The sequence below is a fragment of the Carettochelys insculpta genome, chromosome 3, assembly GCF_033958435.1.
Source record: "Carettochelys insculpta isolate YL-2023 chromosome 3, ASM3395843v1, whole genome shotgun sequence".
Taxonomy (NCBI): domain Eukaryota; kingdom Metazoa; phylum Chordata; order Testudines; family Carettochelyidae; genus Carettochelys; species Carettochelys insculpta.
In genome coordinates, this window is record NC_134139.1 from 133906306 (window position 1) to 133921101 (window position 14796).

Below are 14796 nucleotides of genomic sequence, written 5' to 3' on the forward strand. Positions count from 1 at the left end.
GCTTTGCCGCCCCTGTCCTGCCTGGGTTTTACTTGGCGCGCGGGGTAGCTATTGCCCCCGGTGCCGCCGCCAGCAAAACCCTCGCCCCCGCCGGGCGCTTAGCCCCAGGCCCTGCCTTGCTGTACCCGCTTGATCCCCCCCAGACAGGGGGGGCCCGGAACTCGCGTGGGCCGCAGGCTGGGCCGCTAGCCACAGGCTCCTGCCCGGCGGGGAGCGCAGCCTCTCCCACCGGCTGGGCTGCACGGGCCGCCGCGAGGGAACCGCCTGAGTCAGTTTCAGCGAACCCCGCCAGGAGGCCAGTGGCACCGAAGGCTTTTGCCTTGGCATCAGCCTGGCTGAGCGCAACTCGCGTGGCTCCCTTCTCTTCCACCGCGCGCTGGGGACCGGGGCTGCCGCCCGGGGAGCTTGTGCCTGAGCAACCTGCTCAGTGCCCCGGACTCCCGGTTGCGTAGGGCACATCCAAGCCTCCCCCGTGCCCGAAGCGCCATACGGCCTGTCTCGGCAGGAGCTTTGCGGCTCCGCGAGGGGGATCGGGAGCTGAGGTTAACCAAGCTGTGCCAGGGCAGGGCAGGACACCGCGCCAAGCACTCCGGCTCCTTGGGAGCCGCGGGAGCGTTGTTAAGGAGAGGCGGAGGCTGGGGAAGAGAGCGGCGCTTTGCTTTCCTGCTCCCTGCGCTCCCCCCTGCCATGATCTCTCCCCCGCCACCCCTCCCGGCCACCTACACCGAAGTGCATCTCCGGCTAGGCGGGAGGCCGCTGCGGTTCCCCGACGCGCGTGGGCCGCGCTGCAGGCAGAGTGGAGTTAGCCCCGGGAGGCCGCTGCCCGGACACTCACGCTCCCCACGGATCGCCGAGAACTTGGCCAGCGTTTTGCTTTCCCAGTTATAGTTTCGAAAAGAAACTTTCGCAGGAAAGAGGGGCCAGGCCCTTCCACAGCCGCGTCCCGGGGCGCGTGTCCCAGCAGAGCGCTGGGCCCAGCAGGGGTTTTCTAGGGCGCTTCACACCGCCTCGGCTGACTTCGCCTGCGGCTCAAAACGCGATCGTTGAGAAGATCCGCAAAGAAAACCGGAGGCAACTTTTCCCTCTTTCTGCGAGGCTTTCAAGGAGCTCGAAACAGGGCCGGGGCGAGGGGGACGGGACACCTATATTCTGAAAAGGGAGGGGAGATTTGTGTGTAACCTGCCATTTATTTTCATTTAAAATATTTGCGGTAAGATCTCAGGCCGCCAGCTACAGCAAGGTTGTGCTCAGAGAGTCAATGGGGGAAGCTAAAGCTCCCTCCTCTTCCTGTGGGAGGCAATCGGGGCCCTAGCCCTACGGGGGCCGGTATTTGGTGGGATACTTTTTAAGGCGCTAACTTTCCATGTTTCCCACGCAGAGCTGATTCTGCTCCCCGGCCGGGTGCAGCTGTACCGAGATCTTTCTCTCTCCCCCGCCCCCAGAGCGGAATCTGCGCGTTTTTCTGTGCCGCCAGAACAAAGAGCTATAAAGGCCCAGACAGACGTGGGTGGAATAAACTTTAAGAACAAGGTGGCTTCCTGCTCCTCAGTTAATGGGTCTCTCGGTAGAGAGGATCGGTCCTGGATTTGCAAATACCCCATTTTAATTGCATCACAAGCCGACACGCCATAGACAGCAGGGAAGAAAAGAGCGACACGGGCAGCGACTGGATTTTTGTTGGGGCGCGCTTTGTTTTGGAGTTTATAGCGGCGTAAAAGAAATTACCGCGTTGTTAATTCAACGAATGTGAACTCTGGCGCTGCTCAAACCAATCTGGAGGAGAAGGGAGAGAGCTAACATCAACGCGTGTGTCCGTAGCCACAGCCGTCCAGAGGCAGGCAGGGATCTGCTGGCACACGCACACGGCCTTGGAGATGGAGGACCAGTTTAAATCAGTGTGATGTCCATAGTCGCTGGTCACATGGGGCAAACAGAACGTAAACATAAAATTGCGCAAACTTTAAGAAATGATACACATTCGGCAGAACAAAGCAGCTACCGACTTGCTCATAACAGCGGGCTAACAAGGAGGTTAAGAAATTCGAGCTTTTCTGCAGGTTCCCGTTCTGCTGGGTTTGGGCCACAAAAACGGGCCAATCTGCAGATCTCCGACGACCGTACGGTAGCGCCCTTTCCTGTTTTAGCTAAAAAATAAACCGCAGCTGGAGACAGGGTTTGGGCTTGGGAAAGAAAGTCTGTCCCTAGATCTGTTTGTGAGAAAGAAATTCAGGAGCAAGTACTGCAACAGCCTGTCGCAACACAAACACACACACACACACACCTGCTCTGTATTGCAACACATACACACACTTCTGTTCTGTATTGCAACACACACACGAGCGCTCCTGTTCTGTATTGCAGCACACACACTCCTGCTCTGTATTGCAACACACACACACACTTCTGCTCTGTATTGCAACACACACACACACTTACTCTCTATTGCAACACACCCACACCCACACCCACACCCACACGCTCCTGCTCTGGATTCCACCCAGGGCCCTGCAGCCACTGGCGAAATGCGGGATACTCTGTTTCGCTCTTTCCACCTACAACGCCGGTAGTTCTTCCCTTACCGCCTCTTCAGTTATTAGTGCCTGGGACTCAGACTAGACTTCTGTGGCCCCGACACAAAGCAGAAGATCGGGGGCTGTGACCAGGGCCAGGCCCGTCCCCACGCAGCAGGGCAACGCAACCCTCGGGGGCTGATTGCAACAAAATATTTGGCCTGGCTGCTCCGGGGCTATTTGCTGCTTCTCAGCTACTCGGAGAGTCAACAGAACCGGAAACCCAAAGGCCTTGATGATATCACATCTAATTCTGCCTACACGCTTCGGCCTCCTCCGGAGGGAGTGAGCAGGGGACCGGCTCTTGGCAACATCAGATCTATGAAGCCGGGGCTCGGGTAGCCACAAGGCGACGGAGCCCAGCTCTGCAGGGCGCACGGCGGGCAAGGCGCTGTGTTTCCTCTCCCTCTGACCCGCGAGATGTTTCTCCTTGCTCCGAAGCACACTCACGATCCCCGGCTCCTACGCTGCGTGGCTTTGCCACGGGCGGGCGGCAAAACCTCGCTCGCTGTGACTAGAGGGGGGAAAGTCTGAGAAGATGCTCGTCTCCCTCCGGCGCTACTCTGCTCTGAGCTGGGGGGAGGAAAACCTCCGTCAGCCGCGTCCGCCTCCGCTTAACCCGGAGCTGCTGGAACTAGAGGCGACGGGGCCGGCCGGCCTGGGAGGCAGGTATCCATCAAAGTCCCGTCTGGCCCAGGTGCCACGTGAGAGTTTGGAGTTAACAAGGCCCCGTTGTCAGACGCAGATCTTTCCTCCAAGCCCACCGAAATGTCCTGCAGAGGGCAGATGCTGCTCGCTTTCTGCAGAGGGATCTGCGGCGCATTGACCGGGGACTTTACATCTCTCCCCGGCTCAAACGCTTGCCCCATCAGCACGTCGGCGGCCACGCAGCCCTTCCTCCTGCCACCTGGCTCCCCAGCTAGCGCTAAGGTCCTTTAGCCGAACCTGTGCGGGACCGGGGCGATACTGACTAGAGCAATCCACCGAGCCTGGGCCCCCGGCGCTGAAAGCGGAGGATCCGGCACTGATTAACCAACAGGATTTATGACCCCTGAGCACGTGTTTACACGGCTCGGGTTGATCTCGCCCACCAGCGAGCGCGGCTCCAGTAGGGGATCCTTTGACCCGAGCTGTGCCACGTGAAAGTGACCGATTTGGTACAAACCCCGCAGCTGTGTCTAACCCCCTCGCAGCCCGCCTTTAGCAGCCAACTTCTTACTGTCTCACCCCGCGTCCTTCCTCTCCACTCTCGCCACTCAAGCCGAGCGGAGCCACTCCGCTTCCTAAAGCGATTCACCCCGCAATCTCTTTCCCGGGCCGGAGAGACAGCGCTGGGAGCGCGAGGCGTGAGGACCTCCCCGCAAATCACCGGGCAGCCCTCTTGCCTAAATCGAGTTGTTTTGCTTTAAACAGGACTCCTTAGAATTCAGCTCCGCCTTTGTTTAAGAGTCAGATCTTCAATGAAGCGCTGAGGGGCGAGAAGTAAATATCCGCCCCGGGACCAGCTTGGAAAGCAGAATTATCGGACCCTCCCGCAAGCACGAGATGCGGTGCTGAACAATATACCGCCGCGGGGCCGTGCGGCAAGAGAAAATGAAAGCGACCTCCTCTGCTAAGTTACAAGACTCTAGACTTTATAAACGGGGGCACAGCCATGACACTCCAAAATCCCATGAAGTACAAAGGTGGCCCAACCAAGCACAGGTACAAGGGTGGTCGCCTCCCCTCCGGATTTTAAAAACTACGCAAATCAGTTTCTATCTTTTAAAAAAAAACCCCAAATTACAGATATTTCAATAATTAGAACAAACTCTGAAGGTATTGTGCATTTCTGTTTTATGTAGATAATAAAATATTACTTTAACATAAATATATAAGGATCTCTGCGTTTTTATTTTTCCCCACAAGCACATCCAAACGTACCAAAACAAAGTATTTTTAGAGACGGAAACAAAATAATAATTAAAAAAATTACATCCCATATAGATTTTGTTTACCTACTCATTTAAAGCTACAGGAAAAAAAAGAGAAAGAAAAAAAAAAACAGTTTCCAGAACCTGTTCGCTTTAAAAGAAATAAATATACATTGAGGCAGGCCACTTAAAATGATATGAAAATATTTCCCTGGGTAGCATTTTAAAAAAAGAAACAAAGAAAAATAGACAAAGAAAACATTTAAACTATTTCTGCATTTCAAAGGACAAATATTAAACATATATACATAGTGGTAAGGTTTTGTGGTAACTTTTTTATTAATTATTATTTTAAGTAAACCTATTTAGAGTTGGAGGATTTTTCACAAACATCCTCTGGCCTCTCTTTTTCTGACCTTACTCACACATGAATGTGTCTGAAAGTTCATTTCCTCCCTTTACCACCGGATCTGCCCTGGTCTGTATCATTTCCCTGGGAGCTAGTCCTCAACACTTTAAATAGCAAGCGGCTGAATACGTCCACAAAAGCTCAGTGCCTGTATCTTTATGCCAATCGCTGAAATAAAGGCAAATAAATATGCCTATGAGAACACGCCATGAAACTAAGAGACGACCAGAGGTGACAGGCGCTTAGACACAATGAGAACCACATTCTAGAGCCGGACGGACTGAATTCAGTGTTGAGCTGATCGTTTATCGAGAGAATGTTTCACATTTTTCTCCCTAAATGCCAAACGGTCAACTAAGCAAACTTTCCGGATTCTGAAAGAGCTTTTTTTTCTATCACAGTGCCCTTTTGTGCTGACCACATCATCTGTGAATTTGCAGCTCGCTCAGCTTAAGTTCTCCCCCCCCACACCCCGCATCTCGGCCACATACACTGCTTCCAATTTTCTCTCCTCCGATCCCCCAGATCCCTTTGTTTTTTTATGGGTTCGGAAAGTTAACCGCCTCCCGTCAAGTTACGGTCAAGAAATGCACTTTAAATCCATCCACGCAGGGGGACAAAAACGAGGGATTGAAAATGGCCTTTTCCCAATTCATTCGGTTGCCCCAGTGAAAGAGACCAGGCGGTCCAGCTGAAATCAGTCCTTTTGTGCCAGAAAATTAAGTAGCGAGCTGAGCAAAGGGCGGGGGGTTGTTACATCGGAGCGTCAAATCAATCTGGCAAGTAAAGCAAAAATAAATGCATAAAGCAAGTTCTCTGTTTGCATCTCTACGCTGCAACTGCTCAATAAGCCAAAGTTTAGAGGGTGATATCAGAGCACAAATTCCAATGGGGTGCTGCTCCCAATACTAAAAGCCACGCAGAGAAGTTTACCTCTAGGGGTTCTGCAGTGCCCCCTCCATCCCCACCCCCAGATCTCTTCAAATCGCCACTTTCTTTCGGCTGGAAAACTCTGGACACATTCAAACCTCCACATCATTTCCTCCGAGCTCTTTCCCAGCGGGCCTAGTGAAGCCATCCGTCCTTCCCAATTTCTGTTTTACCGCCCTAACCCCAAAACACTGCCTGAAAATGAAGTTTACGTCCCTGGGTTTCATGATCGGCCTCCAAAGTGGGCTCTCGCCTCTGAAGGCACGTCTGAAAGCGTTTGTGAGAGGCAGCGCTCCTGCTAGTGGCAGGTGTGTGCGTGTGTGTGTGCGCGCGTGTGTGTTTGTTATGGCAAAAGGAGAAAATAAACATTACACATCTGTAAGAAGACTTGTTTATAAGAAAAGTTCACACATACACATAAGGAAAGCAAGTCACATTTGCAGACTGGCCAATGCTTGCCTGACGCGCCCCGTGGGAAACGCAAGTCATTTCCAAACTCAAGGTAGGCAAAACCAACGTATTTGTTAATGTAAACTTCAATTTTCTTGCAGTGCAAATTCAAACGGTTAAATACTGTCTGCGACAAAGGGGATCTGTTTGACATGGCTAACGGGGAGCCACCTAAAAGAAACACCGCTACCTGTGCCTCTGCTGAGCATCAGCCCGAGATTAAAGCTGCCCTTTGTGTTCAGCGGGGCCCAGAGTCGATTCCGCTCGTTTTTCGGAATTCGGGGGGGGGGGGTGTTGGTTGGCTTGTTTGGTAGAGAAATATTTCTCCCTGTGCCGGGCACTGGGCGTGTGTGCCTGTCTGGCTGGTGTCTGTGTGGGATACTCACTCCCCTCCATTGCCTGGGCACTCGCCTGTAAAGATCAAAACACGTCATTTCACCTGCTCCCGCGTACGGGACAGTCCAGCGCAGTTTTTTTTTTTTTCTTTTTTGTTCTGCTTTTCAGAGAGGAGGAAACTTAAAAAAAAAAAGAAAAGAAAAGAAAAGAAAAGCTCCAAAGTTGGAGGGGGAGAAGGGGCCGTACCCCCGCCGCCCCCCCGGGAGTTCACTGCACGGGCGTCTGGACCCCGTGGTGTGGTGGCGTGTCCCTACTTGCCCCATATACATCCTCGGCTCCGGGCAGAGTCCCTCCCGGGGGAGTCATGCGTTTCTCTTTCTGTCTCCTGTTACAAAACCACACCCGCACCACCTCTTTCTCCAGCTGTAGGCTGTCCGCCAGCGAGGTGATCTCCTGGGCTGAGGGCTTGGGGCACTTGAGAAAGTGGCTCTCCAGGGCGCCCTTGACGCTCACCTCGATGGAGGTGCGCTTTTTCCTCTTGCGCCCCTGGGCCGCGATCTTGTCTATGCTGGTGGGGCTGCCCGAGGACGAGTCCGCCTCCTCCAGCCACTTGTTCAACAAAGGCTTGAGCTTGCACATGTTCTTGAAGCTGAGCTGCAGGGCCTCGAACCTGCAGATGGTGGTCTGCGAGAAGACGTTCCCGTAGAGGGTGCCCAGGGCCAAGCCCACGTCCGCTTGGGTAAATCCCAGTTTGATCCGGCGCTGCTTGAACTGCTTGGCGAACTGCTCCAGGTCGTCCGAGGTCGGCGTGTCCTCGTCCGAGTGGGGGTCGTGGTGCCCCCCGCCGCCGGGGTGCGGCTGCTGCTGCGGGTGCGGCGGGTGCTGCGGCCCGTGCGCCCCGGGGTGCTCCCCGCCGTGGTGCTGCTGCTGCTGCTGCTCCTCGTGGGCATCCCGCAGGCCGTGGTGGTGCATCCCCGGCTGGCCGGCGCTGAGCATCCCGTTGACCGTGAAGCCCGGCGGCTGGGAGTAGAGCAGCCCCGCTTGCCCCCCGTTGGAGGAGGCCATGCTGGGCGGCAGGTGAGCCGAGGCGCCCGTCCTCCATGCCCCGGCGGCTGCGTGGTGGCTGCCGGCGTGGTGCACCAGGTGGGGCGGTCTCCCCTGCTGCTGCGGGTGCGGCGGCTGCTGCTGCTGCGGGTGCGGCTGCAGCTCGTCCCCCCGGCCCCCGGACTGCACCACCGAGGGCTTGATGTCCTGCTGGCCCAGGGGGCTGGTGGACCAGGGCGAGTCCCCGCCGCCGCCGCCGCCGCCTCCCCCGCCGTGGGACAGCGCCGTGATCCACTGGTGAGCGTGGCTGAGCGGGTGCCCGTTGCTCTGCAGCGTGTAGTCCGCCTGCACCAGCGTCTGCGCATCCCTGTAGCCGGCGCCCGGCTGCATGCTCCCCGGCGGCTCCGCGTGCACCATGGAGGAGCTGGAGGTGAGCAGGCTGTAGTGGTTAGACGCTGTGGTCGCCATGACTCTCCGAGCCGGACTGATCGCGGTGGTTAAAGGAGCCGCGCATTTGACAGCTACTTTTTCGCCTCGGGCTCCTCGCTCCGCTCGCTCCCCCACCCCCCTCCCCAACTCCTCTTGGCAGAGCCCACTGCAAAGGCACGCGTCCCGGCTCCTCCCCCCCGCGCCCACCCATTGGCTCCCGCCGCTTTGATTTACGTGGAGACCTCTAGCAACCGGCTCCGGGGGAGCCGCCGATTGGCCCCAGCCGAGGCGCCGACACCCCGCCCCGCCCCGCAGCTGCTCGCCCCCCACCCCTTTTGTAAGCAAACTCCGAGGGGGACCGGGAGCCGGGCGGCTCGCAACCACATGGAGCGGGGAAGGGGGTGGGGGCGGGGCTGCGCGCAGGAGAGGCGAGCGTGCTCCCCTCTGCCCGTGCACAATGCGAGCCCGGGAGGAGCTGCCTGTCGTCCTCCTGTTGCTTGCAGCGTTGCAAGGCCGGCCGGCTGGGTGCATGCCTGGCAGGCGGTTGGCGGCGGCGGCGGCGGCGCGCGCGCACGCTCCGCAGAGGAGCCCCGGGGAGCGCGAGCGGCCGAGTGGAATATCGCTAGGAGCGGGCCGGATCGCAAGGATGGCACGGGTACAAGAGTGAGGTCACTTTGCCACAGTCACTTGCTCGCTCTGTAAGTCACACGGGAGCTGCATCAATGCTGCTCTGTTGACTCGTGGAGAATTCCGCCCCCCCTTCTCCATCCACGCGCCGGCTCCCTGCGATTTCTGTGGGTTTCGGTTTTTGTTTTTCTTTTAAATGTGCAACTTTGTTCGCAGTCCTGCCGCTGTGTAGCTAGAAGGGAGGCGCTGGAAATCTCCGAGCGGGTGGGAGATACCGTAAGGGGCTTTGCACCCAGCAGCCCCGGGCGAAGTGCCCCCCCCCAGCTCCAATGCAAGAGAGTGCTGGTGACGCGGGCTCTGGGGAGGACAAGGGGCTCTTGCAATTCCCAAAAGGGCCCCAGCGGCCGGTGCTACCCGGGACCAAACACCCAGCAAAGAGTTGGTGGAGGGCTTGCACCTTGCAAATCCCGCAACCGCGGCAGTCCGGCATTGTTGGGCTTCCCCGGGCGCGGGGCTACAGGGGTGATTACGGCTCAGCTCCAGCGAGGCGGTCCTCTGAGAGCGAACAACGTGATAAACAAGTTGCTGGCCGAACGGGCGAGAAGGACGTTCTGGAACTGGATGCGGATCTCTTAGGAAGGAGCGGTACTCGGGTTAGCCGTGGTGGGGACTTCAGTGCCCATGTTTAAATGGAGACCGCGCGGCTTCGCCTGGAAAACAAACTCCTGGGAGCAGCAGGGCGGTCCTGTAGGCTCATAGTATCTTACACTAGGGCGGGCTGGAGACTTCCTTCCCACTACCGCGCAGCAGCTTTCTTCCGCGCCTTGTTTATCAGTCATCACACTTAGCGTCCAGCCTGGGAGAAAGGCAACTGGGCTGCGTGAGCGTGTGGACGGGCTGCTGCCCTCAGACATACGCGCGGGGACCACCTCGGCCGGCTACCTTGTGTGAGGAGCCCAGGGCCCGCGCAGGGGTACCCGGCTTAGTTACTTTAGCGGCACGTGAAGAGGTGGCTCGTCCAGAAGTCAACTTGGCCCGTGCGAAAATTACCCTTCGAGCCGCGGGGAAGGGGGAGGTTCTGCTTGAGTTTTCCCCTCTCCTGCAGGATGAGGGAGGTAAGCAGAGAGCTACCCCGCCCTGCTATGCAAAGTCAGCGGCCGCTTTGCGCCTGGGAATTGTGTCCGCTGGGGGGTCCGTGCTTTTCTGATCCTGCGTGGGGGACATTCCCGGCAGTGCTTTGTCCTGAGCGGGTATAACCCACTGCGTGGGTAGGAGAACAAGCCAAACCTGCACCAGAACTTCCCTGAAGGGCCAAGCACGTCGGGCTGGGGTCCCATCAGCCCGTGCCCCGGAGAGAGGCTGCTCTCGGCTGCCCTATGGGGGCCAGGAGGAATTTGGGCGGACTTTTCCTCAAATGAAAGTACTTCAGGTCTCAGCCCAGGCTAGGGAAGGGCTGGTTTGCAAGGCCAGTGTTTAAGGTGCATGCCCCTACCTCGGGAGGGCTCCCTGTTTTATGGGAGAAAGTCAATGAGAAAGCCACTCCTGTCCTACCGCAGGCGGGGGTAGCTCACGTATTTATCCCCAGCTCAGATTTCTGTGCGGTGAAACTTACCTTTCCGCTGGCCCAGCCACACAAGACCCCGAGCAGACAGCAGTGCCCTGCATGAGAGTTTCTGGGTGCGGTGAAGCACTCTGACCTGAGAAGCACGCCGCTTAAACTTCCCTGAGTCTCTCTCCCTCCCCTCTCCAGTGAGACCCAGAGGAAGAGCCAGGGACGGTGTATACAATCGCTCTTCCGCGTGTTTAATGCCCCTAATAAATCACTGGCAGACATCAAAGGCTGCTGGCAATCACGCAACTGCAAAAGTATGAAGACGGTGGCACCCCCTTGTCCCCCTACTGCCTCCCCCGGTGAAATTAACATCTATACCTCCACAGCTGGAAGGAGCGAGGCGTGCAAACGGGGAAATCAGAGGCGCTGCAAACTCCGCCTCCTCGTCCCCATCATCATCATCATCATCATCATTGTTAGCCCTGCCACTAATACTGGTTCTTAAGCATCCTTAACTCCCAGCTCCCCCTGGGGAGGAAACCGCTGCCGGCGAGCGCAGGAAGGGGAGAGCTCTCGATGGGGCGGTTCCTGTGTGACTGGGGCTGGTCGAGGTGCTGGGAGCTCGGGATGTGAAAGAGACAGTCATGCGTCCCCTTTCTTTGGGAGCTGACCCTGCTGGATTAGAGGGCTCTGGAGCCTTTCTTTCCTTTCTCGGCCCCTAGAAAAGCAGGTTGAAGGTGACGCGGCGTCTTGGGCAGGCACCGCGGTGTTTCGATTCAGCTCGGCCCCTTTTCACTGTTCAAAGCAGCTGTTCCAATAGTGGGACTCCTGGCTTGGGCGTGAAGAGGATTTTCAAACAACCCTAAAAAGCTTTGAACTGACAGGCCTCCTTCATATCTCCTTCGTTCCAACCCAGCTACCCGAAAATAGCCTCTGTGCGACACACCGAGGCTCCCTAGCCCGGGCTTCCCCCCGCCTGCGAGGTGAGCCGCTGCGCACTCGCGAGGTGCGTGGCTGAAGGGGCGCTGCGGGGTTCAAAGCCTGGGCTCTGCTGGGACGTTTCAAATCCAAGGCGAGCCGCCGCCTTTCCTCTGGCTCCGCTCGGTGGACTCCAGCCCTTCCTGGTTCAGGGGCTCCTGTTGTCTCCCCCCCCACCACATATCCTTTGGCCTCCAAAACGTTGTAACGCGCACACCGGTAGCAGACTCCAACCCTGGCTGGGGGAAGCTGCCTCCCTCGGCCAACGCAGCCACGCCGACCCGTTCCAGCCAGGGCTTCTTTCTAGCGCTCCCTTCACGCTCGGGGCTTTAGGGGGGCTCTTGTTCTTAAAAGAAGGCTCCTGTTTGAAACCAGGCGCTCAGTGCCTCACGCAGCTCCAGAAAAAAACTCTCTCCTAAACTTCACGCCCCCCCACTCCTAATTTACAGCCGGTTTTAGTGTAGGCTAATGAAGCAGCAGAAATGCGCCGCGCGATTTGCTAACGTCCTTGTGTGGTGCAGTAAATAGAAATCCGTCCAACTGAGTCTGCCGCCTCTTTCAAAGGCCAAATCGGGAGCTTGGCGCTCATTGCCAGGACGCGTTTAATGTAACTATTGTGAGATGAGACTGTTTTGATCTCTTGTTCCCTTTTTAACCTTTCTGTAGGAACCATTCAGTCCGGCGCTCTGCAGAGCTCTTTCCAGCCTGGCTCGAAGCAGCCCGATCTCGTGGAGGGACTCACCACATGAATGGGACTTCAGCTCTAAGGGCCTTCTCGGGGACAAAACTGAGGCCGGGTGATTGCTTTAAAAAAATCCAACCCACACAAAGAGGCAGCTGGCTGCTTTAATGAAAACTGCCTTCAAGCTGCAAGATCTGCAGCCTCGGGGATGTCTTTCTAAGATGACTCCAAAGCTACTCTTTCAAGTTGCTTCTCCTCAGGGTAGGTCTAACAAAAGTATTTGACTAAGATATCTAAACCAAATGGGCAGAAGCTGATCACTTTGATTGCCCGGGATCACATTACCCACTGAAATTAAAACCCAGAGTTTAAATTGATTTCTCCCCACAGCTGCCGCAGACGAAAGAATATATGTATTTTTCCTGCTAGCCTATCGATTCGCCTAGAAGATAGAAAGGCGAAGAATCCTCATAATAAAAAAGTTTCTGAAAAGTTTGTATTAATGTTCATTTCCAACATGCCCTGCATCTCTATTCTTCTGGCCATTTCATTCAGACGTGGTCACTGTATTTCATCTGCACCGCTGTTTACACCGCTCCGATATAATGTAAATTCAGTATTTGAAATTAAATGATTTGAATTCCCGGATATTAATCTTTCCCCTTCCTCCTCCGGTGCTGAATCTTTGTCATTAAAAATAATCCACCCTTTGTAGTCCGCAAGTGAATGTTTCATAGACAGACACCTCTATGAAGACTTCTAACACAACGTCAACCAGTCAGGCTTAGCTGTTGCAGGGATTACTTTGAGTAATTTATCAAAGGCACGCTGCTAACTTTGGAGTGGTGCAGTTGAGGCCTGGAGGGGGAAAAACGGGGGAAAAAGAGGACAGATTCCATCAGTCTGTGAGATAAATACTATCCCGAGTTAATACCGTACAGCGGGTTTATGCTGCAGTTTCAAACCTCCAGCAAGAGGCGATGGGTGGGGAAGAGTTTGCCTTCCTGCAGTTTAGTTTTCAGGAAGGCTCGCTGTTAAACGACCTCTTGCCACTTTAAGGAGGTTGCTTCTGGAGGCAAAGCAGGTGGTTTGCTATCAGGCAGGAGAGGCTCCAACATCTTTGCTATATTAAAGTGTTTTCTTCTGGGACTTTTCAGAACCAAACTTGGAGATTTACAGAGAGGGAACTGTCTGTTTCACTGGCGAGTAAACTAGCGCCTTTCTCCCCGGCAAGGATCAAATAAGGTTACAGAGAATACACCTCTGGTTAGACACCAGGGTACAGTGGGAAGGGCCCAAATAAGATATTATTCTACTTAACTCAGGGAAATGATGTTTTTAAGGCAGAGGAAAGAAGAACACTGTTAGAGCATCTATTCTGGAGTGCAGTGCTAGAGCGATCTCAATGCCATGCTAACTTTCCCGGGGGCGGGAGGTTGCCTGTTGGTGGTGCATGTTCTTCCAGGCAAAACATCCAGTCCCTCTAGAAAACCTGTCTGGGAGCGGTGGCCCCGTTAGCCTGTCGTTTCTGAGATAACAAGCAGCCCGTTGGCCCCTGAGCATACCCTGCCCTTCCAGAGCCCAGGAACTGCAGATGATGGCACTCATCCATGTCGCCATCTTTCGCCCTGATACAAAGTTGGGCTGGGGGAAGAAATGGTCGCTGACTGGGGTAGCTGTGAAAGCATCTGGGATGAGTGGGGAGAGAAGGAAACCCTGCCACAGATAGGATCAGCGCAATGCTGACCCCTGGGTCCTTTTCTCTCCGTTTTACATTGTCACCTGCAGCCAAACGGCACTGAGGAAAACCGGACTGGAGCTGCCAGGCCCCGTGCCCCGCTGCTGGGGGCTAGCCGAGGAACAGCGAACAGAGGACACCTTCCAGTCTTGGCTCGGAACCCCACTGACCTCTTAGGAGCTCAGAGCTGTTGAAAACGGGCCCGATCCTGATTCTTTTGCAATGGCAGCAGGCTAGGGAGTGCTGGTTTCAGGAGGGAAACCTGCCTGGTGCTTTCCACCCGTTATTTTCTTTAGCAAGGCAGAGACAAGACGCCCCTTCCCCTTCCCTCCCCCGCGTACTTCCCCGCGGCTCCGAGACCCCCTGTAAGGTAGGGATAGGAGCGGCGACCCTGGCATGCGGTGGGTGAGTGTGACGGGGATTGGCTTGGCCGGGGGCGGAGGGTGTGTGTGTGGGGGGCAGAGCTGCTTCCCGTGCGCTGCAGAGGAGCCGGGCACTCAGTCTGCTCCCTCAGCCGAGGCCGCTGAACGCTTAGAAAGTTTCCCCGGGCCGGGATGGGAGAGGAGGAAGGAGGAGGCTGGGCCATTGTCCGCAGAGGGTGCATTTTTGTCGGGCTGCCGTTGGTTGCTATAGTGAGGAGGGGAAAGAAGAAAAACCCCGCACAGAGAAGCGCAGTGCGGCTCCCTCCCCACCCTCAGGCACAATAAAAGCGCCCCTCCCCCGCACGCCAGCCCCCTCCCTGGGGCCGGGCCTAGCGCGCCGGGGTTGGAGGTGAGGGCGCGCTGTCAGCTAGGTGGAGCGGGAGATGCTCCCCTAGCACAGCTGGGGGCACCAGCGGCGCTAGGCTGCAAGCACAGCGACCCCTCACCGCCCCTTGCTCCCCGGCCCGGCTCCCAGCGCTGCAGCGAGAAGCAGAACGCCCCTTCCCTGCGCCCCGTGGGCCCCGCCAGCTTCTGCCCGGGGAGCCCGAGCGCGCTACTGTGCGGCGCGTCAGTTTCACAGGGAGGAACATTACACCTGATACGTCCCCCATTCATCCGATCGCAGCCGCTGGCCCTCCTGCGACCCCTCCCTGCCACCGAGCCTGAGACGAGCTTCTCTTTAGTTCAATAATTAAGCGGGGGGTAGGGGTGGGGGG

The 14796-nt window shown here is 56.4% G+C and overlaps 1 protein-coding gene across 1 annotated transcript; it reads right to left on the bottom strand.

Moving 5' to 3' along the window:
• Nucleotides 1-6875: 6875 nt before the first annotated feature.
• On the bottom strand, nt 6876-8292 carry POU3F2 (POU class 3 homeobox 2). Its single transcript, XM_074988842.1, is given in 2 exon segments — nt 6876-8213; nt 8215-8292. Coding segments are annotated over 2 exon segments (1416 nt in total).
• Nucleotides 8293-14796: the final 6504 nt, after the last annotated feature.